We start from the raw sequence: 27390 nt of genomic DNA, 5'->3' as shown, positions 1-27390 counted from the left end.
CAAACAAAACGCCCCTTTTCCACTGGTTGGTTTCCTACAAACATCCAAATGTCCAAACTCGTTAGTTATAGAAGCGCCGAAAAGAGCCAAATACCTGTCCCGCGGCGGCGACTTGCCTGCCTACTGTGGCTGGTATCAAACCCCCCTGCTTGGCTTTGTCGTCTACACACCCTTGGACAGCAGGTTGAGGGCGCTGCCGGCGAGGATGAAGCCGGCCTGGTCCTTGGTGACGGCGTGCTTGGTCGGGATGAGGATCTCCTCGCCCGAGGCCTTGGTGACGCGGAGCTGGACTTCACCCTTGCCCTCGTTCTGGAGCATCTCGTAGAGACCGACGGTGGCGACCTCGTCACCGGCGGCGATCTTGTCGTAGTCGGCCTCGTTCTCAAAAGTCAGGGGCACGACACCCTGCTTCTTGAGGTTGGTCTCGTGAATACGGGCAAACGACTTGGTGAGGACAACGCGAGCACCGAGGTATCGGGGCTGCAGGGCGGCGTGCTCACGGGCGGAACCCTCGCCGTAGTTGTGCTCGGCGACGACGAGCCACTCCTGGCCACGGTCCTTCCAGAGCTGGCCGAGCTCAGGGATGGTGTGCTTGGAGCCGTCGAGGTCGTAAGCGGCGTTGACCTCACCAGTCTCAGCGTTGATGGCCGTGTTCAGGGTGTTGGTGCTGATGTTGGGCAGGTGGCCCTTGTACTTGAGCCAGGGGCCGGCGGCAGAGATGGTATCAGTCGTGCACTTGCCAGTGACCTTGACGAGAACACGGAGGCCAGAGAGGTCGGACGAGGGGAATGGAGGGAAGGGGTCGAGGAAGGCCAGACGCTCAGAGGTAGGAGAGATGGCAATCTGGGTGTTGGCGTCAGGGGCCTGGGACAGGACGCCTAGTGAAGGGTTACCAGACTCGAAGGGGGTCTGAGGGCCCTCAAGACCGTGAGGAGGGGAGAACTTGAAGTCCTTGCCGTCAGGGGTCTTGATGCTATCAGTCACAGGGTTGAATGTGGTCGAACCAGCAAAGGCCATGGCAGTGACAATCTCGGGAGAGGCGAGGAAGTTCATAGTATCAGGGTTGCCGTCGTTGCGGCCACGGAAGTTTCGGTTGTAAGAAGTCAGGATAGCGTTGCTGGTGCCCTTGGTCACGCCGTCCTGTCGCTTCCACTGACCAATACAGGGACCACAGGCGTTGGAGAGGACGATACCACCAGCCTCCTGGAAGGTCTCAAGAGTACCATCACGCTCGAGTGTGGCTCGAATCTGCTCGCTGCCGGGAGTGATGTAGAAGTCGGCAGCAGGCTTGAGACCAGCCGCCTTGGCGTCCTTGAGCAGACTCTCGACTCGAGTCATGTCCTCGTAAGAGCTGTTGGTGCAGCTACCAATGAGACCGGCAGACAGAACCTCGGGCCATTGCTGATCCTTGACAACCTCCTTGAACTTGGAGAGAGGAGTGGCCAAATCGGGGGTGAAGGGGCCGTTGATGTGAGGCTCCAGAGTAGACAAGTCGATAGTGATGAGGTCGTCGTACTCGGCACCCTCGTCGGCCTTGAATCGCCACTGAGCATCGGGGTCGGAGCTGTTGCTGGCAAAGTTCTCGAGAGCCTCGATGTTCTTGTTCGCGTTCGATCGTCGGGTCGAGTCGAGATATCTAGCCGAGGCCTCGGTGTATGGGAAGATGGATGTCGTGGCGCCAACCTCTGCTCCCATGTTACACACAGTAGCCATACCAGTCGCACTGAGGGTGTCGACACCCTCTCCGAAGTACTCAATGATGGAGCCAGTGCCTCCACGGACAGTGAGGTGTCCGGCGAGACGGAGGATAATATCCTTGGGGGAAGCCCAGTTGTTGAGCTTGCCGACAAGCTGAACACCGAGGATCTTGGGGGCCTTGAGCTCCCAAGGAGCACCAACCAGAGCCTCAACGGCATCAGCACCGCCGACACCGATGGTCACAGTGCTGAGACCACCAGCGTTGGGGCTGTGGGAGTCGGTACCAAGCATCATCAGTCCAGGAAGAGCGTAGTTTTCGAGGACAGTCTGGTGAATAATACCGGCACCAGGAGGCCAAAAGTCCATTCCATACTTGCGCGCCGCAGACTCAAGGAAGTCGAAAACCTCCTTGTTAGTCTGAATACCAGCCTCCAAATCATCCTCAGCACCCTTAGAACCCACAATCAAGTGGTCACAGTGAATGCTGGCGGGGATAGCAGGCTTGGCCAGGTTGCAAGACATGAACTGGAGGATAGCCATCTGGGCAGAGGCGTCCTGCATGTTGACACGGTCAGGCTTGAGCCGCAGGTTGGCCTTGCCGCGGATGCTGCGTCCATTGTCGGTGTTTGTGAGCAGCGAATCCTCGGGGTTGTCGAGGTGGCTGTAGAGGATCTTCTCGGCGAGGGTCAGACGCTGCTTGCCGAGCACGCGACGGACCTCGGTGTACTTGGTGTAGAGCTTCTCGTAGGTGGGGGGAAGCGACTTGACCGACGAGAAGTTTCTCCGGGAGTCTCTCGTAGCGGCGATGGCAGCAGCCGATCGGACGGCATTGGGGCCGGCACGTCGCAAGAGTTGCTGTTATAAGAGGCAAAGCAAAAGAGTCAGTCTGGGTGGTAGTTCTCCGTTGTCGGGTCGGTCTCCCTGAATTGACAGAGAGACCAACTCAATTGCAGCGATAACGACAAAACAAGACAACAGCCAACTTACCGTCATGGCGCCGCCTGAGCGGCTGGCCACCTCCATTGAAGCCATGGTGCGCGGGTGTACAGTGACAATGGAAAAGGATGACTCTTTTCTGAGTCCCCAGCTGCTGCGATGGAGTCGTTTGTAGATTTTGGTGGGGGCGAGTTCGGGGGAAATTTTTGGATCAATTGTAAATTGGCAGGAGCGGATTGGAGTTTGTGGGCTAGATCCGGGATGTGGGGCTCCACCTGCGCCGACCACCGGCCGAGGGGAGGTGTGGATTGATGAATGCAGGAAGCTATTCACAACGCAAACACGACAGATGAATTGATACAGCAGAAGAATTCAATAGGAATGCCTCGTTGTGCATATTACTTGTTTCCATTCGTTCAATGCTTTGTATTATCATGGGCGCCGCATCCTCGCCCTGACCAAGTCCATCTATCTATCAAAACAACCATTCAATCCTTCATCTCAAATACATGCATCCTAATACACAGCGACTCCATCAGCATCCTCCAGCCATAACGCCGCCAGGTCCTTAGCCAATCCCAATCGCAGCTTTCGAAGCACATCCTCTCCCTTGGTCGTCGCCAACCAAGGCTTTCTCCAATCCCATCCTCTGTGCACCTTGCCTCCTGCTGAGACCGACTTGTGCAGATGATTCACCAGCATGGAGCTACCGCTCATGATATAACTGCTTCCGCTCAGTGAGGATGTTGATTTGGCCATCAAGTCTTGTGGGCTCGATCCCTTCAGACCCTGGGCAGATGCCAGTACCAGACCAAAGAAGTCGTCACATGCCGAATATACTCGTTCGCCGACAGTCTGGATATCCTCGATCGCCTTCATCAGAATGTCGATCTGGCTCAGTGTGATGATTCCGGGCGACTGGTTGATAAAGACAGTAACCTCGCCGAGCAAGGCCAGCAAAAAGTCCTCGCTTACTACAGAGTCTCGGGTGTCGTCATAAAGTCCGCCGCGGATGTTGTCATCGGAGCTGGAAATGACGGCCACCAATGCAGACGCTGCTTGCTTCTTCAGCTTCAGAGCCCTCGTGGGCGGAATGGCTTCAAGATCTTCCGCGTCCCTGGTTTCGTAGAACTTGCGTAGTGTCGCGTAGCCACTCAGCATCCGGCCAAGAAGTTGAGCAGCCTCCAAGTCCTGCTTGGCGCGTCTCTCGAGAGTCTCGGTACGCTTCCGCAGCAGGTCTCTCAGTTCTCCGTCAAGATCCTTCTCCGAGGGGTAGACTGTGGATTGAACAAGCGAGTATGACATGAGCAGATTGAGCACCTCGCGAACCTTGTCAGGTCGGTGAGAGAGTGCATAATACCAAAGGGCGTCACCGTATCGGTGTGATGCCTTGGACAGAATCTCAGCAAAGGTCTATCCCGATGTTAGCTTGAATCAGAACCAGGATGCTGCATATCTCTCTTACCTCTGCTGTTTCCTCGGCATAGTTGATCATGCCCAGGTCATTCAATATTGCCCAGATCTTGTCGACCGTTTGGCTCGAGTCCTCATCTAGTGTGGCGAGGAGATCTCGAAGAAGCTCACCAACCGTCTCCTCAGACTTCTCAGGAGAGTCCATTCGGCCAAGAACCTGGATAGCCATCTCCCAGCCATCGCGCTCGGGCGAGAGCTGCTCAATGCCAGCCAGCTCCCTAGCGTACAGGACAAGGGTTGTATCCTTGATCCCCTCCAGTTCATCGGCCCCTGGCTGAGTCACTCCCAATAGTGCAAGGTCATCCATGTCCAAAGTATCAAGAGGCAAAGGACTTGGGCCCTCGGGAGCGGGAAGCCATTCACCCAATGAGGCAATCTCTGCCACGGTGCAGGCCAAGGGCAGAGACCATACTCGAAGGAACCCCAGAACGGCGTTGACATTGCCCTCAAAGGCAGATGCAATGGCTACCTCGACAGGGTTCATTACATTAGGGTTAAGATCCGAGTCGATGACCATGTGGAAGGTGGTCGCCAGTCGCTCGAAATAGTCTTCCGAGCCCGCGAATCGAGACGACGCTCGCAGGGCCTGTGATTGAGAGATCTTGAGCGTCTTGTGACGTTGATTGCCGTCGTCCCACCATCCAAACAGACCAACAGTTGCTTCACACCAATCCTGGGCAACCTCCATAATGGCCTCGTGGTTTCCAAGCACGATGCCGTAAACGGTTTGCAGGTTTTCGTAAATGTCCCAAGGGATCTGGCTCGAAGCCTTCCGGGCCATTGTGGACAGCGATTGTGGTTGAGGTGAGAAATCATCATCCAGTAGGTCTTGCCCAGTCTGATCCTTCCCCTCGGCAAAAAGCGTCATTCTGTTCAGAGAACCGCGTGCCTGGATTCGGAACAAAGTCCAGTTGCTATTCCAGATATCCCATTCCGATCTCATAGCAGGGCATTGATCGAGGATCTCGCAGGTAGCAGCAGCAAACCGTCTGACGTTCTCGAGGGCCTTGCCTGTGTACGCCAGCTCGCCTCGGGGCCCACGGCGAACATTCTCCCAACCAGCCTCTCTCAGCAGCTTGGACGCGCCAGCAACATCTCCGCGGAGCAGAGCGCATCGTACTGTCTGCCAGAACAGACTATGGCAAGCAGGACTAGGGCTATAGCGGCTGATCTCGCGCACTTGGTCAGGATAGAGGTTGTGGCTGGTCTGCATCCAGTCGAAGAGGATCTCAGGCAAGGGTGGCGTCTTCTCCTCATCGGTGTTGCTGTCAAACCGGGTGTGGTGCATTCGAAGGATTAGATGTGCGATATATGATGCCTTTTCAAAGGGAACAGCGTTAGGTCCAGGGCCAATTGTCGCAAAGTCTTCTCCTTCTGGTTGGGGTAGGGCGTCAACGTATTGGTTCCAGAGCTCGACCAGACGGTATGTGATATTGGCGAGAGAGTTGTCCATCTTCTCGACATCTTCCTCGGGGCCGACTCCCTCCTCGTAGAGCCGGCAAACGAGCTGTTCGGTGTTGATGAGCAGGTCTGCAGGCTCGACGACTCGCGCAGGTTCATGCTGGCTATAGAGGTTCTTGGCAATCGAAGCGAACTGGAAACCCTGTTTCCTGGCCGTCATACCCAGATGGGCTGAAGACTGCTTAAAGATGCTCTCTGCCTCCCTGCGAATTCGGTTCGTCGCGGCTGGTGTGTTGAGCATCATCAGGTCTGACTCGTCGCCAATGATCGGCTGCCCATAAGGTCGATCATCGTGGCGCATGTTGAGAAACATGTCAGGGTCAGAAGAGCCCTCTCGTTCCGCGAAAAAGTGGTCGTCGTCTTGGGGTTCTCCGAGGGCATCCTCGTCAATGTCTTGGTCGATAAATCGTTCAATCTCGGCGTCGACTTCGTCCTCCTCCTCCTGTCCTTCGTCGGGAATGGTTGACATGCGGAAAAGGCTTCCTCGGTGAGGCGGAAGCTCCATTTCTCCTTCAGCGTCTTGTTCCTCCTCTTCCTCCTCGTCTGCGGCGCTGAGCTGGCGGCTCAGGGCTGAAGGCTGTCTTCCTCTAATCGAACGGCCGAGCGGGTTACTCGAGGTACTCGTTCGACCACCACCAAAAAGATTTCTCCCAGACCCGGTGTTTGAGGCTCCAAAGTTGAGGGGCTTGGTGTCGGTCATACCGTGCATCATGGAGCTCCCCAAGAATGAGGCCGTCGGCGCGCCAGCGGGTGTGAAGGAAGCGACCGAGGAGGGTGGCGGCCCGGCTGGAGTCGTCGAGGGGTTGTCGCCAAGAAAAGAGAATCCCGTGCCATAGTTCTGGCCCTTTTCCGGCGTCGAGGGTGCCGGGCTGGCGGGAGGGCTCGAGTCTGGAACAACGAATCTGAAGGCCATGATGTGAGGAAGCTAGGCTGCGAGAGCTCCCGGAGCCTCAAAAGATGGGGTAGTTTGGCGCAGCGATGGCGGAGAGGTCCGTCATACGTCCAGTCGGTAAGAGCGCTGTTTTCGCATTAACGATCGCCCTCCTGCGACGCGACGAATGGCGATGTTTGATGAGGCGTTGGATTGACAAAGTTGTCGTTGACTGCGAGCTGAGACGCGCCTGGGATATTTTTTGGGAGCTATCGCGATAGGCAACGCATGGTCCGGTGTTTATCCGGCACAAGAAACACCTTGCCCCCGTTGTTCCACTCATTATTGTCCACCCCGCTTGATCAAGGCGAGCGACAAAATTGCTAATGCATTTACATTTTTTCGTATGAAGACAAAAGAAGTAGTCGAAGTGGACACTGGCTGAGCTTATTTGCGACCTCACCTCTTGCTGTATTTTTGGAATACTTTTCAGGGATGGATACGTCGTAACTCTATGGATCGCTGTTGTTTCTCAGAAGAAGAGCCTTTATGATAAAGCAGTCTGTTTGACGAGCACGACCCTCAAAAGGCCATTGTTCACCTGAAAGAAGGGATTTCGGTGACGACTAAACTGGAATGTGATGGGAGAGCAGAACATCCATCACCAATGGTTAGCGTAGGCGCGAAGAGTTTTCTTCGGAGAGCCGCTCGTTTCTTCTTACGAAGCCTCATTTCTCCTGATGGAACCTCTTATCTTTAAGTCCGGAACCGCCTCCGCTTTGCTTCGGTCTTTTGGACCAGCCACTGAGCCAAGCTACATAGTACAACTGAGGTGATCATGAACTTGCCGAATGCCACCGCGAAAAACGATGGTGCAAGTGGGCACGGCATCAGAGGACGGGCCACGGAACCCCTTCCGACCCCGTGAATGGACAAACTCCACGACGCTGCAGCAATGAGAGCGCCTCTGCCTGAGTCACGCCGGGCGTTGCTGATCAAGACCGTCGGTCTCGTCGGTCTCATCTGCCGAAGCCGCAGGACTGCGCCCACTTGCGCGTCTCGTCAGTTACCCATCTTCGGGAAGCATTTACCTCATGCCCCGGTGCCATCTTGCAGTTCGCACCAATGGCGCAGCACCTCGGCACGCCCAGCCAACCTCCCCGCACTCTGTTCCCACACAAATCCAGTTCCGGGAGCAACCATGGTCCAATGGGCGAGGCCCCTCTAGTCGGCACCGCGTCAGTTTTCCTATCGCAGCCGAATTGTGCGTGTGGATTTTCACCTCCATTGCGGGGTAGGTAGCAGCTTAACGGAGTTGCTCGGGGATCGGAATCTGGCGTTACGGATTTCCAACAGTCTACATAAACACTTTGCGCACTTGGTCGTAACTGAGAAGAATCATTGATGCCCATCCCTCCTCCCCAATTGTCTGTCGATTTTTCTTCTCTCCTTCATTGACAGTTCAATCTTCCATCTCAACAAGACACAATGGCTTCTACTGCTGGCAAGGTATGTTTTGCTCCCACCCTATGCTACCCCTCATCTATGCCTAATACCCCGCCCTGAGTTGATGGGGATGGAACCTTCGCGATGGAAGAGCTCAAGTTGACCTCATGGCGTAGACCATCACTTGCAAGGCCGCCGTCGCCTGGGAGGCCGGCAAGCCCCTTTCCATCGAGGACATTGAGGTCCTCCCCCCAGGGCCAACGAGGTCCGTATCCAGATCTACTACACTGGTGTTTGCCACACAGGTTAGTTCTTTTGCATGCCTCGTCACCAAGCTCCGAGCATCCGCTTGGCCTCGTGAGCAGCATGAGCAGCTCGCTGATATTTTTCAGATGCCTACACTCTGTCTGGCAAGGACCCCGAGGGTGCTTTCCCCATCGTCCTCGGACACGAGGGTGCTGGTATCGTCGAGTCTGTTGGTGAGGGCGTCACCAACGTCAAGGTCGGCGACCACGTCGTCGCTCTCTAGTAAGCTCTCACACACAGCCCCCTCTGTCGTAGCATCACCTAACCTTGGTTCACCAACAGCACCCCCGAATGCAAGGAGTGCAAGTTCTGCAAATCTGGCAAGACCAACCTCTGCGGCAAGATCCGAGCCACCCAGGGCAAGGGTTTGATGCCCGATGGCACCTCTCGATTCCGATGCAAGGGCCAGGATCTGCTCCACTTCATGGGCACTTCCACCTTCTCCCAGTACACTGTCGTCGCCGACATCTCGGTCGTCGCCATTGAGCACGATGCTCCCATGGACCGAACCTGCCTGCTCGGCTGCGGTATCACCACCGGTTACGGTGCTGCTACCATCACCGCCAACGTCCAGGAGGGCGACAACGTTGCCGTCTTCGGTGCCGGCTGTGTCGGTCTGTCCGTAGTCCAGGGTGCTGCCGCCCGCAAGGCTGGCAAGATCATCGTGGTCGACGTCAACCCTTCCAAGAAGGCTTGGGGTGACAAGTTCGGTGCCACTCACTTCGTGAACCCTCTCGACCTTGACGGCCAGACCATCCAGGACAAGCTCATTGAGATGACTGACGGTGGCTGCGACTACACCTTCGACTGCACTGGCAACGTCGGTGTCATGCGCGCTGCCCTCGAGGCTTGCCACAAGGGTTGGGGTGAGAGCATCATCATTGGTGTCGCTGCCGCTGGCCAGGAGATTTCCACCCGACGTAAGTTAACATCCAACTTGTCAAGATGTGAAGAGACTAACACATTTCACAGCATTCCAGCTTGTCACTGGCCGTGTGTGGAGGGGATGTGCTTTCGGTGGTGTCAAGGGTCGCTCTCAGCTGAACGGCCTCGTCGCCGACTACAAGAACGGTTCTCTCAAGGTCGACGAGTTCATCACTCACCGCAAGGTGCTTGGTGAGATCAACAACGCCTTTGAGACCATGAAGCAGGGAGACTGCATCCGTGCCGTCGTCGACATGCTAAAGCTTGACCCTAAGATTTAATGACCCAAAATGTAGTATAAATGAATGATAATCGAGTAACAACGAGACTCTTTGACCAAGGTGAAGTGAAGAAGGCGTGGAGCGGCCCTACTTATATGGATCATTCCGGCACATGGCTACCTTGATGGCCACTTCACTCACCCTGTCCGATTGGTACCAGGTATTGTATAATGCGTACCTGTTTTACACGTGCATCCATGACGAGTCTTTTCTGGCAGTGATCCTTGGTCCAGGATAACTGATAAGGTGGAGGTGATTGCTGGCAGTTCATTGACTTCTCATGACACCACGTTGTGTCGCTGTGTAGCTCAAGAAAATTGACCGGCTGTCATGTTTCAAGACTACCTTTATGCCTATCAAACCAATTTTTTCTACCAATGAGGTCTCAATAATGAGCGTTATCAATCATTATGAGTCCGTAGATGTGATCAGTTTTACCCATGAGCATCCAGTTCTCATAGAAGTTCTGTTGCTGCCCAGCAACCGAAACCTCCAATAGAGTCAACGGATTGGCTGCTTAGAAATTGGTCCCTGGCGGAGCGTGCATCGAAATCCGGGTATCCCCACTGTGGCCGCCGATTCGTCAGAGTGGGGCCCTTTTTGGCAATGGTTTTGCCACAGGAGAGTGACTTAAGAAACGCGTCTACGATTGAGCTTGATCCGAATATCGACAGCCAGTTTACAGGCCACAGCTCCAAAATGCGGACTTCTAGGGTATCGAGAGATGCCTCGAAGCTATTCGATCGCGTATCGGACCCAATCTCACCACCGAGACGAGTGACGAGATCATCCCTTGCCCAATTCGCCTTGGCCTCCTCGACGAAAGAGTCCAAGCCTACGATTCGCGACATTGAGGATATCGCGGCTGCTCCCTCTCGAAAACGAAGGCGTGTCGTTGCCACGAAAATCGAATCATCGATATCTACAAGTTCCGTCAAGGCCGAAGCCGCCGACCAAACACTCGATGACATCCCATCGCCGCCAGCCAAGGCACCGCGACGCGCTCGCAAGCCCGCTCGCAAAACGACCAACCCATCGACCGGCGAGACAACTATAGAGCCACCCTCCGACTGGGAGGCCATGTACGACGTGGTGAGGAAAATGCGAGCCCCTGGCGGACGAGCACATGGCGCAGCTGTGGACACAATGGGCTGCGAGCGGCTGGCGGATCGAAGCGCATCGCCCAAAGACCAGAGATTCCACACACTGGTGGCGCTTATGCTGTCAAGTCAGACCAAGGACACGGTGAACGCCGTGGTCATGAAGAGGTTGCAGACTGAACTACCACCGTACAAACAAGGGGCGCCGGTCGGACTGAACCTAGAAAACATACTGGCCGTTGAACCGAAGCTGCTGAATGAGTTTATCTGGCAGGTGGGATTTCACAACAACAAGACAAAGTCTGTGCCTGCCCGTGAGACGGTTACCACTCGCGAGGATGGTTTGGCTAACCTAGTCCAGGTACATCAAGCAAGCGGCCGAGATTATTCGCGACAAGTGGAACGGTGACATTCCCGACACTATCGAGGGACTGACATCTCTACCAGGGGTCGGTCCCAAGATGGCCTACTTGTGCATGTCGGTCGCGTGGGGTCGCACAGAGGGTATCGGCGTCGACGTGCATGTGCATCGCATCACGAACCTCTGGGGCTGGAACAAGACCAAAAATCCAGAGGAGACACGCGCAGCACTTCAGTCATGGCTGCCGAAAGACCGCTGGCACGAGATAAACCACCTGCTGGTCGGTCTTGGCCAGTCAGTATGTCTCCCTGTTGGGCGCAAGTGCGGCGAATGCGACCTGGGAATGGAGGGTCTCTGCAAGGCGGCGGATCGGAAGAAGGTGTTGGAGGGGCGGAAGATCAAGGCGGAGAAGATGGAGCTCGAAGCTCTAGACGGCGCAGCAGTCAAGGTCGAGGTTACACAAGACGTCGTGGTTAAGAAAGAGGAGGGTATCGATGGGATGACAACAGTTGATCCGGCGGGGGAAGCCGCGGCCCCGCCTCCGGAACCAGCCACCCCATAATATATCCCAGCAAATGACAAGGCCCTGGCAGGAAACGATTCGACCACGTCTTTGAGGCCGACGAACGATGGCGCTGAGGGCGGGCGTTTTGAATAGACACTGAGAACTCATCAATACCCACCGATACATACCCTACAAACTGATCAGTTCTCACTGCAAAACAAACAATTCCGCGGTCCAGACAGTGGGCTCGGCCAAGATGGCGCTATTGTATGCGCGGGCCAGAGCCGTGCTCACGAGATCATTTACGCGCCCGATACGATATCGGAGATAAGACGGCGTCTTGCCCTCGTTCAGCTGGCGTTGGCAACAGGGTCCTTGAATGGAAGCCAGACCAGACCCAGACCGGGGCAGCAGCACCACGTAATCAAGCCAAGGCGACGGATCGTCAGTCCATTCTGAGTCAAGGTCAAAGTCACCGCCTCTGCAATTGTCGGTTGATTCCGCCAGTTGGCTGCTGCTTCTGGTCTTGATTCGCACGGCTGAATGTGAATGAATGAATACTGGACGGTTCCATTGTTTGATTGTGCGAGGGTGAATCAATTCAAAAGGCTCCCCCCCGCTGAAATGGGGAATCTGCTATGTCCCCAAAGCCATGCATCCTGTACGCCAACGCAGCATCCTCAACTACCCGAGAATAGAAATGTACACAACGGCGGGCAACGCCTCGCAGGTCCTGTGGATGTAGATGCCACCAAAATAAAAAAAATCAACGAAAGCCAAACCCCATCATTACGTCGTGGCCGTCAAGGATAACGCCTTTCGGTGGGCCGTGGGAGTGACGCCCGTCTCCCGGGCCGGCGCTCGGTGTTTCTCGTTGGTCGTGCTTATACGCCCCGGATAACCTGGGTTCGCTCCGACTCGAGTTGCGCAGCGTTGCGTTCGTGAGACTGCTTCTTGCACTGGATGGTTTGTTAGCGGGACACTGGCCTTCAAGACAATGGAGTCTCAAACTTACGTCCTCGAGACCAGTGCACTTGTGGTCTTCTAGCAGACGATGCTTGCCGCAGAAGTGCCCTTGGCAGAAGGAGCAGTCGCCAACGATGCGCTGGGCGGGCTCCCGGCATTGAGCGGCGGTGCATCGAATTCGCTTGGGAGGCATGTTTGCGGTTGTTGGTTTGGGGGAGTAGGCGGTGGAAGATGAAGAAGGTGTAGTAGCCGTAGAGATGCAGAGACGGTGAGAGTGCAGATAGAGGAGAGAAAGAGTCGAGAGAGCGGTAAGAAGTGTTCGACGAGACGATTTAATAGTCGGAGCCCGGAGCAGGTGAATGCGCCTTTGGAACTCGGTAGAAGAGCGAACCCGGGGGAGGGACGAGATTCACACACACGCGCAACGAGAGTGAGTGATCAAACAAGACGTTCACAGAGACAACAGCAACGAACGAACAGAAGGGGACCCAGGCCGGGCTTTATAAGGAGGCGAGGCGGCTGATGAATGAATCATGCTCGGGTGGAGCCAGCGGTCTGTCTTGTTCGCCTCTAGCTTCGCTCTCACCACATCCACATGCCGTCGACAGGGGAGGAGTACTGTAGGTGACGGACCCCAGGCGAGGCAAGCCTTGCAGGTACCTGGTGGTCCAGAATGCAACCCAGATTCTGCTGCTTGCTGCTCGCTGCCGCCGTTTTCCTCCATGCCTTATTAGCTTCAGCAACCGCCTGGCTGCATCGACATGTACATCGTTGGCGTACAGTATTCCCATGGAGCCGGGCCTCAGTCTCGGCCGCCAAACCAAAAAACCTAGACACGGCAGAAACCCGTGGAAACACGCCCCCCGGCTCTAGCTGGGTACTCCCCTCCAACTTCTGTACTGTGCTGTATGTACACGGGCACGGGCAACGAGGGTGTTGTTGTTGCGCTGACCAAGGACCGTCCTGGCGAACCCGGACGGGCCACTTTTACCCGCGGGGGCGCTGTCCTCTGGGGGACTGGAATGACAAAGCCGGACCCGGGACTCCAGAGAGAGAGCGAGAGAGGCGAGTTGAAGGGTCACCGCGAGGCTCCGAAAGCGGTGGAGGCGATGCTGCAAAGGACTCCATGGGGCGGGGCCCCCGTACAGTACAGTACAGCACAGACAGAGACAGAGAGAGAAGCGTACCGTAGGTAGCGTAGCGCCAGCGTGACGTCGATCAGGTGGGCGGATAAACCGAAGCACAATTGAGGCCGACAATGACGGCAGACGGAGACGGGATGGTTTGCAATCTTTTTGCAATCTCTTGATTCTCGCCGGATCCTTGCTGACCACGGTGGCAGCACCGCTGAAGACTGCACGACCGATGCCAATGGCTTCATCCAGCGTCTTGTGCTTCAAACGTCCGCTGCCTCGGCTGGCGCTCCAGAGGCCCGACTCTCTACCTACGCCGCCCGTCCATGGACCTTGGATGGACCCTAGGCTGGCTGCCAACAGGTGCTGTTGGCCTAGGCCCGTGGTAGGTGGTCTACGTACTCCAGCTTCCGCCTGTTGACTACCGTGGGCCCCGGCACGTTCCCAGGGATTCCATCCATGCCGTGGGACATTCTGATGGGCGATAGCCGGGGTAGGGATCCATTTTGCAGTCAACCCTGTCAAAAGACCGCTACCCTGCAGAAAAAGGGCCTTCGTCAAGGTCCTCTCCTCTCTCACACGCCCCCCAAACCTGCCTTGAAAGGGAATATGCTTGAATGCATGGGGATCGGCCCCCCCCCAACAAGCAGGTTCGTCGCCTGGTGCGCCGGGAAAGCCACTGCATCATGCGGCCAGCCAATCGATTCCGGCGGAGACGCCCTTGGGGACGGCGTCCCAGTCTCTCTCTCGGAGCCGGGGGCGAGTCAGGCCTGGATGCGTCTCGATGCCGCGAGCATCCCGTCACCGTCGTCGTCCCTCCGGCGGCAGCGAATTTAGGCGCTTACGGTGTGCTACATACGGGCGGTGGGAACAAGTGCGCGCGCCAAGCTGGGTACACGGGAGCAGGCATTCATTGACGACCTCTTTGGAATAAGAGTACGAGCCAATCTTGTCAGCCTCGTTAATGCCCCGACGCCTTGTCTTCAACCCCCCACAGCAGGTGGCTTCTTCCCTGTTGTTGAAGGAATGACGCGAGAGCCGTGAATCCACACGTCAAACTTCTCGTCATTTGAGAAAAGCCCACGGGATCCAAGCCACAAGATTGCCATTTATTAGTGCAAGATTCAACCGGTGAATACCTGCTAGCACCATCTGCAACTACATCCTAGGGCATACATGTTGTTGGGTTGAAAAACGTTGTCTTCAAACTGGTGACATTGGTGGGCTGTTTGCCAAGCAAGGTCGTTTAAAAAGACTTGTCATGTCGACTGTTGATAGATTATCAACTGATGCAAAAGTCGGCTCCTGGGTCGAGTTTCCCTACTCCCGCTGCATGAGAAATGTAAGGATCTGCTGCCAACAGCATCATGTTATCAATCGTATTTCCCTCATTCCGTGATATGTTTGAGAGCCCCGGTGCTCGAGCGGCGTCCTCCGTGTCCCATCTGCCCGGCATTCCTCGCTCCGTGCGCCCCGGGGACGCCGGGGCCGGACCTCGAAAGCTGGAATCATGCCGCATACATACCTGACGTGAGGAAGCTGTGTAACACAGTACTGTACATGCCCCAAAAGAATCGAACTTTGTTCTGGCATGCCCTTCTGGAGCTTCCCTTGTGTCTTGGATGCTTCCCTTGGTTGCCGCTAATTTGAGTCAATCCCGCCACATCCGAAGAGCCGGGTTCTAGTGCAGCTTCCATTGACTCTTAAGTTCTGGGGATCCCAATCTGTCGCCGCCTAGTGCCTCTTGCATGCCTACCTATTCGTCTATATACTTGATCAATCGATCGAATTCCTGCAACAAGATCTGTGGAAGTGGTCCACTATCTACCAACTTGGAGATCGGGCCGTGTTCCACCCCCGGCCTATAAACAAAACTAAGCGGCAGGGATCATCAAGCAAGGAAAAACCAGCCGTCATCGTATAGGGGTTAGTACATCAGTTTGTGGTCAAGTTGAAGCACTGAAAACGCAAGTTCGAGTCTTGCTGACGGCAATCCTTTCTTTTTTGCATTTTCCACCTCTTTTTTCCTCTGCCTTCAAAGACGGAGGCTGTCTTTAAAAGACTCTTTTACATCACCATTCTGCAACAAGAAACAAAAGCCGTCATCGTATAGGGGTTAGTACATCAGTTTGTGGCTCATGTGAAGCACTGAAAACGCAAGTTCGAGTCTTGCTGACGGCAAATCATTTCTTTTTGTTCCTGTCCACTGTTCTTGGGTCGTGATGGTTTCATTTTTGCTGCTTCTACATCCTTTGGAATCTGCCCTGCGAGTTGCTTGGTGCTAGATGTCCATAGATGCTTAGATCCATTACATTTGCAGTTTGGCGTCCGCTGCTGTTTACATACCTGCTTTCACACTCAAGTGCCAATTGTTCGAGTTTTCTCGGCACACACTTCACTCCACTATGTCTTGTTCTTTGCCGTTTCCTCCATCTCTTGCTCTCATTGTCTGCGTGCTTGCAATATGCCATTGGCAATGCTCATGGTGAGAAGATGCGACCTCAGTGCCCAAAGGTGTCGTTGAATCATCACGGCTCTTCACCGGTCCTTGGCTCCCGTCCGGTTGGTGAAAATAACGTGGCGGCCCGACACCCGTAGAGTTTGTTTTCTGGTAGCTTTCACTGGTACTGGCCTTGTTTGATGCTTCTGCTTGTTGATATGCACTGATAATCTAATTGGGAGGATTGCCTGTCGTTGAACAAACGGCTAGTTTATCAGTTATTTGAGATCCCAAACGACAAGCTCCCGGTACCAATTGCCAATAACGGAACGTGGGGTCCATACATGACGTCGACAGCCATTCACCTTTCCCGACGCTCTTTGACTTACAAATACATCGGCCTCGCGTAACTAATCACCCGTTTCTTCTCCTGCAGCTATTTTCGTCTTGCTTCCTTCGACCTTGATAAGATAGCTAGTTCAGGCTGTCGGTCTCCCATCTTTAGTATTCCTCCTATCAAGTGGCGTCTCTTCCCCTCCTCATTGGATCGACCTGTACCTCCACCATGGCATCAGCAACCAAACACCGCGGTATTAGAATTGCCATTGACCGTGGCGGTACTTTTACAGACTGTGTCGGCGAGAGCAATGGAGAGGAAATTATCATCAAGCTCCTCTCTGAGGACCCGGCCAACTACAAGGATGCCCCGCTTGAAGGCATCCGACGCATCATGAGCCATTTCCTGGGTCGAGACATTCCTCGGGGCGAGGCCCTAGACACTTCTCAGATCGACTCCATCCGTATGGGAACCACCGTTGCCACCAATGCCTTGCTTGAACGCAAGGGCGAGAAGATTGCCATGGTGGTGACCAAGGGATTCAAGGATTGCTTGACCATAGGCAACCAGTCAAGACCCAAGATCTTTGACTTGGCTATCCGGAAACCAGACGTTCTGTATGAAAAGGTTGTTGAGATCGAGGAGCGAGTTACACTTGAGGATTACGCAGAAGATCCCGAGAGAACAACCACCAAGGCAGAGGCCCAGGCTGGGACCAAGGAGGCTGAGGGAAAGACTCTGGTCCGTGGCTTGTCGGGTGAGACCGTGAGGATCCTCAAGAGGGCCGAGGAACAAGATGTCCGATCGAAGCTCAAGGAGGTGTATGACCAAGGTATCCGGAGCATTGCCGTTTGTCTTATGCATGGCTACACGTACCCGGACCACGAGGCGTTGATTGGCCGCATAGCCAAGGAGATTGGCTTTCAACACATCTCGCTAAGTCATGAGCTCATGCCCATGATTAAGCTTGTGTCTCGAGCCACATCTGTCTGCGCCGATGCCTATCTCACGCCAGCCATTCGCAAGTACATTGATGGCTTCCAGGCCGGATTTGAAGGTGGCCTTGGAACTCGCAGCGTCAAGGAGGAGAAGGGGGCGAAGGGGGCAAGATGCGAGTTCATGCAAAGTGACGGTGGATTGGTGGACGTGGACAAGTTCACTGGGTTGAAGGCCATTCTCTCTGGCCCAGCAGGAGGTGTTGTTGGATACGCCATCACCTCTTACGATGATGAGACCAAGACCCCTGTGATTGGGTTTGATATGGTATGTACAAACTGTTGGCCTTGAGACCACGCTCTACTAACATCGAACAGGGTGGTACTAGCACAGATGTTTCGAGATATGGAGATGGGCGATACGAGCACGTCTTTGAGACCACCACAGCTGGCGTCACCATCCAATCCCCTCAGCTGGACATTAACACTGTGGCAGCAGGTGGTGGTTCACGTCTCTTCTTCAGAAACGGTCTCTTCGTTGTTGGGCCTGAATCCGCTGGCGCTCACCCTGGTCCTGCGTGTTATCGCAAAGGAGGCCCAGCTACTGTCACTGATGCTAACCTGGTCCTTGGTCGTCTTCTACCCGAGTTCTTTCCCAAGATCTTTGGTGAGAATGAGGACCAAGGACTTGATGTTGAGGCTAGCAGGAAGGTACTTCAAGAGCTGGCTGATCAGGTGAACCAACAGAGCGACAAGAAATTGTCGGTAGATGAGGTGGCGTATGGCTTCTTGACGGTGGCCAACGAGACTATGACCCGTCCTATTCGATCTATCACTGAAGCCAAGGGTCACGATTCATCTAAGCACCGGCTCGCGACCTTTGGTGGTGCTGGAGGGCAGCACGCTGTTGCTATCGCCGAGTCCTTGGGGATTCAACAAATCCTTGTCCACAGATATTCTTCTGTTCTCTCGGCCTACGGTATGGCATTGGCAGATGTCGTTGACGAACGGCAGGAGCCTGAATCGATGGTGTGGAAGGATGATAAGGATGTTGTTGGTGAGCTGCAGAAGAAGATGGGGAAGCTCAAGGACCAGGCAAGACAAGCTCTTAAGGAACAAGGCTTCCAAGATGACGAAATCGCATTTGAAGAGTACCTCAACATGAGGTACCGTGGTACTGAGTCCGCACTCATGATTGTCAGACCTAGCCTAGAAGAGGCCAAGGAGAGCTTTGGGGGCAACGACTGGGACTTTGGGCAGGCCTTTGTGAAGCAGCACCGCTATGAGTTTGGATTCACTCTGGACGAACGGGATGTCATTGTCGACGACGTCCGTGTCCGAGGCATTGGCAAGAGTTTCCGCCACAGCGAAGAGACAGTTGACAAGCAGCTCAAGGTCCTGAAGCAACAGGTTGTCTCTGACAAGAAGAAGCTCAACAGCCAGCAGGTTTACTTTGAGGGAGGAAGACAGGAAACCCCAGTCTTCAAACTCGAGGATCTGGAAGTTGGTGACTCGATTCCTGGACCAGCCATGCTTGCGGATGGCACGCAGACAATCGTGGTTACACCAAAGGCAACGGCGGTTATTCTCAAGACCCATGTCGTCATCAACCTTGAGAAGGAGGGTTCAAAGTCTGAGTGAGTGTTTTAATCGCTATTTACTCTACTGTACTAACACACTTTAGGTCCACCAAGACGACTGCAGACCGTGAAGTTGATCCTATCATGCTCAGCATCTTCGGTCACCGCTTCATGGCTATCGCTGAGCAGATGGGTCGTGCTCTGCAAAAGACAAGCGTTAGTACGAACGTCAAGGAGCGACTCGACTTTTCATGTGCAATCTTCGATGCTACTGGCGGCCTCGTTGCTAACGCTCCTCATCTGCCTGTGCACCTTGGCTCAATGTCGACCTGCGTGCGACGTCAGGCCGAGATTTGGAAGGGAAAGCTGGAGAAGGGAGATGTCATCATCTCAAACCATCCGTCATACGGTGGCACTCACCTTCCTGATGTGACCCTCCTGATGCCGGCCTTTGACGAAAAGGGGAGAACATTCTCTTCTACGCCGCATCGAGGGCCCATCACGCGGACATTGGTGGCATCAGTGCCGGAAGCATGCCTCCTCACTCGCGAGAACTGTTCCAGGAAGGTGCCTCGATCAGGAGCGAGAAGCTGGTGAGCGGCGGCAAGTTCAATGAGAAGAGAGTTGTTGAGCTCTTCTACGAAGAACCCGCCAAGTACCCTGGATGCAGTGGAACACGTTGTTTGGCCGACAACATCAACGACCTAAGAGCCCAAGTCTCTGCCAACCAGAAGGGTATCTCGTTGATCGAAACTCTGATTGCCGAGTATGGCCAGGAAACCGTTCAGTTCTACATGGTCAATATCCAGAAGAATGCCGAGTTTTGTGTCCGCCGACTGCTGAAGGAGGTACACAAGCGATTCGAAGGCAAGGATCTCTCTGCAGTTGATCACATGGACGATGGATCCCCTATCCGTCTTAAGATTCATATCGACGCAGAGAAGGGAGAGGCCGAATTCGACTTTGCAGGAACCGGGCCTGAAGTCTATGGAAATGTGAATGCACCACAAGCCATCACATTCAGCGCCATCATCTACTGTCTGCGATGCCTCATTTCAGAGGATATTCCACTGAACCAGGGATGTCTGAAGCCGATTCACGTCAAGATTCCTCCCAAGTCTATTCTGTCTCCGTCACCAGGTGCGGCGGTTGTTGGCGGAAACGTCCTCACCAGCCAGCGCATCACCGATGTCATCTTCAAGGCTTTCCAAGCCTGTGCAGCCAGTCAAGGTTGCTGTAACAACCTGACCTTTGGCTTCGGTGGTAACCAGAACGGAACCAAGGCCATCAAGGGCTTTGGCTACTACGAGACGATTGCTGGTGGAAGCGGAGCAGGTCCTGATTGGGAGGGCACCAGCGGAGTTCATTGCCACATGACAAATACTCGAATCACGGACTCTGAGATCTTTGAACGACGATACCCTGTGCTTCTTCGCGAGTTCTCTATTCGATCGGGCTCAGGAGGACGTGGCCAGCACCGTGGTGGCGATGGTGTGATTCGTGACATCGAGTTCCGCATTCCCCTTCAAGTCTCTATTCTCAGTGAACGCCGCGTCTATCACCCTTACGGTCTGAACGGCGGAGGAGACGGAGAGTGCGGTCTCAACCTCTGGGTTCGCAAGGTGGAAAAGGCAAACTGGGAGTCTTCGTTGAAGCAGTTCCATACCCAAGAGGATGCCGCCGAGGTGGAGTATGAGGAGAGGCACATCAATATGGGAGCCAAGAACACTGCTTCGATGAAGGCTGGAGACCGTATCATTGTGTGCACTCCTGGAGGAGGTGGATGGGGAGCTGAGGGGGCAGAGAGCGTAGCGAAGAGAAAGGTCGATCACACAGAGGCATGGCGGAAGGGCAGTGGCAGCGCGCGGGAAGAGACAGCACTCCAGGCTTAGACGGCCAAGAAGAGGAGTTGGCTACCCGTTCGGTTGCGTCTAGAAGTCGGCTGTAGGCTATCTACCGTAGCAAAAGAAAAGTGCCGGATGTATCTTGCGTGAATTACGACTCGTCACATACGTCCACTGTAACCGACATGCCTCCAAAACCAGGCAGAAAAGCCAGGAATGGCCAAGCCCTGTATTCACAGAGCCTCGAATATGTTCCTAAACTTCCACCCTTCCCCAGGGATTCCGCCAAGGGAGATATCCCGGAATAGCAGCGGCATCTGAGTCAGTGTTGGGTCCAGGATTCAAATCAGGAATTGTCTGAGGAGTTGTTCGACGCCACTATCGCCGATTGACACAACCGGCCTTGAATCATTGGAGAATAGATACAAGGGAGAGGGGTAGGTGTGGGTTAGAGGGGAGAGACACTGCCGTGAACTGGGGACACAGATAGAGTCACCCTGAAACTTGGACAGGATGAGACATTTTGTTCCTTTCCCCGCCGTGAACCGCGTGCGTGATGAATCTAATTGCTCTTTTCTCATTCTTGACATGTGATGGCTCGCATTATGCAGTGTCTTGGCCAAAACCTTGATATTGAAGACATCACGGCGACTCTACGGCTGAGGGCTTCATCCTCCCTTCGACCCCAAGACGGCTGATTCGTACACAAGGTGACGAGTTGGTTATGTCGTGGTTGAAGGGATGAAGCCATGATCTGATCGTATAACCTATTTCGGGATAGGTGTGAACCCTTCTCTAAGCGAGACGGACGTTGAAGCTATTTTCGTCCCATCTTGAAAGCCTGATCAAGCTTATTTTTACTCAGATGATAGATGGACCCCAAGAAACGTTTAATTTGGAACGGCTCTAAAGATAGGTAGAGCAAGTACGAGTAACTGGTTTATTCTTGGAGAGCGGGATTAGATACTATCCGAGATCTTGTCTTTGGTTAGAATACGAGGACGGCTCGAGTTGAGTGCCTAAGGGAGGAAGGTACCACCGCCTGCCTCTTTCTCGAAGTGAGCCGTCATCGTCCAAAGAGGCAAGAGCAAACGATGAACGTGAACCTGAGGACGCAAAAGGAAGGCGCCAAATGCCAAATGCCAAATCCCCCTCGCTCGGCCTTTTTCCCCCGTGACAAAACTTGGACCTTTCAACATCCCCGAGAAACCAAACTCGCCCACCCACCACTGACTCAATCTCGCTCCAACCCCACGACGACAACCCCGACAATCTGGATCAATGGCGGCTGCGTCCGACTCGCATGCATGTCCAACCTTAGGCAACCAAGATGCTCGCGAATCATGGTGCGACTCCCCCCCGCGCGATCCTGGTTCAACTCGGACAAGAGGATTCTCTGCCCCAATCCAGACGGACCGAGCCTCGTTTGTTTACGGGCCCAGCGAATCCCAGGGCAACGCCCAATCAGCGCCGAGCTTGTCTGCCACCCTCTTTAACCCTTGTCAGCCCTACGGGAATCAGCAGGGATGCTTGCATGGCCGCGCATTAGCTCGACCAGTGATGGACCGGGGCCGAGACATGTTTGGCCCCCAACCCCTTGGACTCTTTCAAGCTCAAAGGATCTTCAGTCGCCCCTAGTTGCCCCGTGGACCGCGGCCTTGTTCCAGTCTGACGCGCTGCTCCAGGCTCCAAGCCCTTCTGCCTGAATAGTGCCGGTGTAGCCTGGCTCTCTGCATATGTCACGGCCAATGACGGACTGCCCGCTGCGCCGCGGATTCAGGGATGCATATCGGCGAGTCGAAACTCGCGATTTAGGAGTTTTTCGACTTCGCGACTCACCTGAAGCGATCATGCGGTTTTCAGTTGAAGACAGGAAATTGTCTCATTTCTGGACAAGTCCATTCCCCTAGCGTCTGGTTTGCGGATTGGTTGATGGCATTGACCCTCTGCTAGAGAACCAACTTTGAGTGTATCGTTGTTCCTGTGGTTTGATCTAAACGGGCGAATGTGACAACCACCAACTTGCTTGATTGGCCCATCCCGTCGAGTGCCTGTCAATCAAGAAGGAGGTTGGGAATGTGGTGACTTTGGAGCAAGTCTTCTCACAACTGGATGGCCATATCCACCGTGAAGACGAGTCTGTGGTCATTCTGGACTGCATATCCCACCGGCTTTAACCATCATCCCACAGATAGGGTCCCCATAGGGCTGAATTCAAGGCACCCCAAGGCGTCTTGTTCTTATGGACGTCTCGTGCCGTTGCTTGTACCGTCTTTGTATCTCTTGCGGTTGAGCAAAGCACATTTCAGAAGTTTCTGACCTAAATGTACAACCACTACCTCAGACGCAACGTGCCACCTGGGTTACTCTAACCCACACTTGAGGTCACATTCTCTCGGGATTTCTTTACTTTCCGCTACTTTCCGCGATTCTTCTGGGTACCTTTCACATTCTCGAGCGCCTAGTGGCGCCTCCAGTCTTGTTATGGCCCCCTTCACTTGACAATTCGGACGTTTTGCCTGAAGGGGTATCTATGCACACTCCGCCGTTTACGACGACGAGGCAATGACAAGACTGCCTTCATTCGGCCGAATCAAGCTGCGGGTGTTTCTGTACTGGCATTCGTCCAGTATCCACCTGTTGAATTCACGGCAGACTGTCATGAGTTGCGAGTGGCTCTTGGCCCAGACAGAGGCCGCGAATTGCTTGCTTTGAGGGCTTCTGCCTGTGACAGACTCTCCTGGCTGTGTTTTTGTTTCTCGCCTTTGAGTCATACGGATGTCCCAAGGGCGCAGTGTCTGTACAGCTCTCTCAAGATGGTGAAGCTTGCGTCAAGTGTTTAGGTTGCGGCTCTGCTTGTACTGTTCTGAGGCACTGCGTGGGAGCCCAAGCACAGCTCCAGGATCGAAACTATTTAGACCCAGAATCCCGCGGCCTGATGAAGCCTCAGTCACACTCTTCTCTACTCCTTCCTCACTACCCAAGGCATCATGATGAGAATAGCGATCGCAGGAGGCTCCGGCCTCGGATATCTCCTAGCCAAAGAACTCTCTGAAGCCGCAAACGCCTACAACGTCGTTGTATTATCAAGATTCGTTAGTATCCTTCTTTCCAAAACTACTGGGCTCTTCTAACCAGAAATAGGATCGGTCTGAGTACTATGCGTCACTCGATGTCCAAGTCATGCAAGTCAACTACGATGACTACTCAAGCCTAGCATACGCCCTACACGGCGTCAACCTCGTCATATCCATCGTGAATGGAAACGAACAACTTAACTTGATCAATGCTGCTGCCCAGAGCGGCGTGCAATACTTTGTGCCACGAGAGTTCGAGGGATCCATCGAGAAGCGGCCGGGAGACCCTGACCCTCTTGACCCAACATCAACTTCATCACAAGCAAGGCAACTGTTGCGGAGGTGGGCTAGATCATCACCCATGAAATGGACTGTCTTCTCTTGCGGTATCTTCATGGAGAGATTCCTGCCTCAGGGTCTCGGGAGCCTGACGATCGGATATGGTGCCAACCTTGCCGACCCAGGTTCATACTTGCTCGACGTCAATAACTACACAGCTGAGTATGTGGAAAAGAATGCCCAGGGCCGTTCTGTCCGCGTCTGCATGACCTCTGTCTACGATGTCGCCCGGTTTGTCGTCGCAGCGATCGATCTCGGGCCTGTGAACTGGCCTCGTGAACTCACGATGCGTGGCGATCGGGTGACACTTCGAGATGTTGTTGGCCAGTGCGGAAGGCAACTGAATGGTGAGTATCAGATCCAAAGGCCGTGTCAACACAGAAGCTAACCCATCTACAGCTGCTTTTCAGCTTTCCCAGTGGCAGCTTGCCGATCTACCACAGCTGGTAACCATGTCCTACGAGCAGGGTAACTTTGCAAGAGTTGCCTTCTATCAGCAGCTCCAAGCAACAGTCGAAGGACGATACGACTTTGGACAGACCTCGCTGAATGACATGGTTGATGCTAGCCCGTCCGTCGACGTTCAACCAATGAGGTTCCGTGACTGGCTGGCCGTGTACTTCCCTGGGTCCGCCTAGGGGAGTTGTGTTTCATTAGAACTCTCACATTCTTTCTTGTATTACTTAGGAATGGCTGGACACGATTTGAGGTTATCTTTGTGGGTATGTTGGTATGAACTCTCCTTTCATTTTCATTGCTTGAGAAACTGGTGTTTGGATAACGCTGAGCTCACGCTCGGGTTGGGACTTGGTAGCAATACAATACAATACACTGCGAAGCTGGTATCGCAGCTCTTTCGTTGACTCATTTTCATTCTCGTCGTCATTCTCATTATCATATCATGCATGTATATGACTCCCACGGCATGTGCTGCCGTTGCACCCAATCATGACGCCTGTTGAACTCCAAGCCGTCGGTGTTGAACATGACCCCCAAAACGCATCTAAAGTGTATCCTGCCGGTGACTTAGCCCTCACCGATGCTCATCTATCACACCCCTGTTTATGATTCTTGCGCCAACTCGGTCAACTAAGCTTCCTCATTCGCCTTTTCCTCCCCCTCCTCAGGACTAAACTCATCTCCATACTCCTCGACGATCCACAGACAAAACTTTTCCCACTCAACTTGCCATTCCTGTAGCCTCTTGGCCTTGACGCCGTCACCAAGGCTGGCTTCCTTAATACCCTTGACCCACTCTGTCTGGTTCTGGTCCTCAAAGGCAGACCATCTGACACTATTCTCAGCAAGACTGCCCAGACCAGCGAGACCGAGGTTCTTCCAGCCCTGCACCGCCTGGAAGAAGTCGTGGGACATGCCAGCGGTATCCTGGCCAAGCATGGCGGGGTCATCGTTGCAGAGACTACAGGCCACTCCACGCGCAAGGAGGGCGGGGAGGGGGTGGGCTGTCACAGAGCCGCAGAGCCTGAGAACCTCGTTCGAGATGGGGCATGACTCGATGAGGATGCGCTTCTCCTTTACCATGTCGATGAGTAGAGGGTGCTTGAAGAGACTGAACCCGTGGCCGATACGTCGGGTTCCGAGTAAGATTGCATCAAACAGGTTTCCATCTGTGTCTGTTCCATCTCCCAATGTCTCTCCAGCGTGGAAGAAGAAGGGCAGGTTAACGCCCTCCATAGCGCACTGCTTGCGGAACCAGAACAGCTCCGGGAGCAGATCTGACAGCGGTCGGCCCAGATCTTCAGCTCCGACGAGATCGTAGCCAGCAATCAGGTCGGGGAAGTTGATCTTTGCGGCGATGCAGCAGTCCATGTTTTCGATAATGTCACGGGTGGGCAGTCGGCGGATGGTCGTCCAGATGGTGGTGAGACCCCAGAATCCCTGGCCTTCTGGCGAGCTCTTGAAGCGCGCAACCTCTTCCCGGATGACCTCGAACATGTGGGTATAGTCCTTCTCAGGCTCCTCTTGTTTATCACGGCAGTAGTCAAGGGGCCACGTGAACCTATCATTCAATGAGATGAGCAAATCAGATACATGTTCGTTGTTGACTCACCGGAGTTCGGCCCAGCTGACGCCGTCTTCCTTGAGCGTCTTCATGAGATGACGCAGGAATACCCGGAACATGGGCTCATAGTGGATAATGGTGGCAACGACGACGAAGCATTTGGCAAACTTGACCCAGATTGCGTCGATACCGTGATGCTGCTCATGGCTGTCTGTGACCGAGAGGGTGCATCTGCCCTTGAGCCACTTGAGGAAACCAGACCTCCCACCGTTGGGGAAATCATCGGCCACTTTTGTAAGTAGTAGAAAACTCTCCGGCTCATAGGAATCATTCCAGATGGAGCCGTCAGTTCTCTCCTTGGCTCTGTATCGAAACTGGAGGGCCGCATCCTCCCTCGCGGCCTCGGTGGTGAGGGGCAGGTCACTCGACATGTGCATACCCGGCATCTTCATAAGTTCTTCGAGGATAAAGTCAAAGTTGACCATGGCGTCCATGTGTGCGTGGAGGAGGGCACCCTTTGGCATGCGGCGAACAATCTTCCACAGATCTGTCCTCTCCATCCGATCCTTGGCGAGCATGAACATCATGCCGGGGAAAAGACACTCATTGCCGGCCTGAGAGAGCTCCTCCTCAACCTGAGGTGTCCAGACGTTGGCATTCTCGTGGTCGCGAATGCGGTCGACGATGTCACAGGCACGCTTGGCGATGGGCGACAGAGAGGCCTTGAAAGATGTATCGGAACGGGTCTTTTGCTCCTGGGCTATGAGGTTGGATCGGCCGGTGAGATATTGTTGCAGAAAGGGATCAGAGAGCGAGGGTATATCCTGGGCGACCTCCTCCCACTCCTCGTTGGACATTGTGTGTTCTCCAGCCATGGTTGATATGCGGTTGTAGGTCCACGACGGATGAAAAGGGACCTTTTGATATTGAAGGCGGTGATCTAAAGGTTGCCCGATTACTTGAAAGGTTTAAAAGCAATAAATATGGACGAAAACAGACGCAGGATATATATATCGCTCCAACCCGGATATGGCAGGTCGGTGAAACCTGGATACTGCGGGGAGTGGGACAAGTGGAACGGATGGCGAGCTTGTGATCTCACTCGAGATACAGTGGCCACGTTGTTAAGATAGGAGAATAGGTTCACGATAGGAATAGAGAGTTGAGGGGAAATATAGGTAATATCAGTTTGTGGAGGTACTATGTTTGCAAGCGAAACGGTCGTGGGGAATGCATGCGTAACAGACGGTGAAGCTCTCCACACTGTAGTCTGCTAAGGTCCGCCGTACTTTGTGCGTGCGTGGAGCAGAACAGAGTCCCCCACGTGACCGTGCACATGTTACCACCTGACACC

The 27390-nt window shown here is 54.2% G+C and overlaps 9 protein-coding genes across 9 annotated transcripts; 5 read left to right on the top strand and 4 right to left on the bottom strand.

Annotated features, from left to right (window-relative positions):
* Nucleotides 1-162: 162 nt before the first annotated feature.
* On the bottom strand, nucleotides 163-2730 carry MRS44_007809 (uncharacterized protein; the record flags this gene model as incomplete). Its single annotated transcript, XM_065620664.1, has 2 exons — nucleotides 163-2553; nucleotides 2686-2730. 2 exons carry the CDS (start codon nucleotides 2728-2730, stop codon nucleotides 163-165), a joined length of 2436 nt encoding a protein of 811 aa, XP_065476736.1.
* Nucleotides 2731-3150: 420 nt separating this feature from the next.
* MRS44_007808 (uncharacterized protein) lies at nucleotides 3151-6481 on the bottom strand (the record flags this gene model as incomplete). The annotated part of the gene is made up of 2 exons (XM_065620663.1): nucleotides 3151-4047; nucleotides 4100-6481. 2 exons carry the CDS (start codon nucleotides 6479-6481, stop codon nucleotides 3151-3153), a joined length of 3279 nt encoding a protein of 1092 aa, XP_065476735.1.
* A 913-nt stretch (nucleotides 6482-7394) lies between these two features.
* On the top strand, nucleotides 7395-9396 carry MRS44_007807 (uncharacterized protein; the record flags this gene model as incomplete). The annotated part of the gene is made up of 7 exons (XM_065620662.1): nucleotides 7395-7500; nucleotides 7556-7703; nucleotides 7901-7948; nucleotides 8141-8190; nucleotides 8278-8413; nucleotides 8474-9111; nucleotides 9164-9396. The coding sequence occupies 7 exons, from the start codon at nucleotides 7395-7397 to the stop codon at nucleotides 9394-9396; spliced, it is 1359 nt and encodes a 452-aa protein (XP_065476734.1).
* Nucleotides 9397-10095: 699 nt separating this feature from the next.
* MRS44_007806 (uncharacterized protein) lies at nucleotides 10096-11419 on the top strand (the record flags this gene model as incomplete). Its single annotated transcript, XM_046269226.2, has 2 exons — nucleotides 10096-10796; nucleotides 10858-11419. 2 exons carry the CDS (start codon nucleotides 10096-10098, stop codon nucleotides 11417-11419), a joined length of 1263 nt encoding a protein of 420 aa, XP_046134185.2.
* Nucleotides 11420-12246: 827 nt separating this feature from the next.
* Nucleotides 12247-12521, bottom strand: MRS44_007805 (uncharacterized protein; the record flags this gene model as incomplete). The annotated part of the gene is made up of 2 exons (XM_046281072.1): nucleotides 12247-12321; nucleotides 12378-12521. 2 exons carry the CDS (start codon nucleotides 12519-12521, stop codon nucleotides 12247-12249), a joined length of 219 nt encoding a protein of 72 aa, XP_046134186.1.
* A 715-nt stretch (nucleotides 12522-13236) lies between these two features.
* On the top strand, nucleotides 13237-13809 carry MRS44_007804 (uncharacterized protein; the record flags this gene model as incomplete). Its single annotated transcript, XM_065620661.1, has 2 exons — nucleotides 13237-13520; nucleotides 13671-13809. The coding sequence occupies 2 exons, from the start codon at nucleotides 13237-13239 to the stop codon at nucleotides 13807-13809; spliced, it is 423 nt and encodes a 140-aa protein (XP_065476733.1).
* A 2657-nt stretch (nucleotides 13810-16466) lies between these two features.
* On the top strand, nucleotides 16467-20645 carry MRS44_007803 (uncharacterized protein; the record flags this gene model as incomplete). The annotated part of the gene is made up of 4 exons (XM_065620660.1): nucleotides 16467-17501; nucleotides 17552-18810; nucleotides 18858-19266; nucleotides 19317-20645. The coding sequence occupies 4 exons, from the start codon at nucleotides 16467-16469 to the stop codon at nucleotides 20643-20645; spliced, it is 4032 nt and encodes a 1343-aa protein (XP_065476732.1).
* Nucleotides 20646-23587: 2942 nt separating this feature from the next.
* MRS44_007802 (uncharacterized protein) lies at nucleotides 23588-24651 on the top strand (the record flags this gene model as incomplete). The annotated part of the gene is made up of 3 exons (XM_046284036.2): nucleotides 23588-23692; nucleotides 23742-24360; nucleotides 24413-24651. 3 exons carry the CDS (start codon nucleotides 23588-23590, stop codon nucleotides 24649-24651), a joined length of 963 nt encoding a protein of 320 aa, XP_046134189.2.
* A 451-nt stretch (nucleotides 24652-25102) lies between these two features.
* Nucleotides 25103-26911, bottom strand: MRS44_007801 (uncharacterized protein; the record flags this gene model as incomplete). The annotated part of the gene is made up of 2 exons (XM_046275970.2): nucleotides 25103-26033; nucleotides 26085-26911. The coding sequence occupies 2 exons, from the start codon at nucleotides 26909-26911 to the stop codon at nucleotides 25103-25105; spliced, it is 1758 nt and encodes a 585-aa protein (XP_046134190.1).
* Nucleotides 26912-27390: the final 479 nt, after the last annotated feature.

The sequence above is a fragment of the Fusarium solani genome, assembly GCF_023522795.1.
Source record: "Fusarium solani strain SB1 chromosome Unknown bctg00000004, whole genome shotgun sequence".
NCBI classification, from domain to species: Eukaryota; Fungi; Ascomycota; class Sordariomycetes; order Hypocreales; family Nectriaceae; genus Fusarium; species Fusarium solani.
Note: the sequence above shows the minus strand (reverse complement) of the source record. Positions and strands in the feature narration are given on the sequence as shown.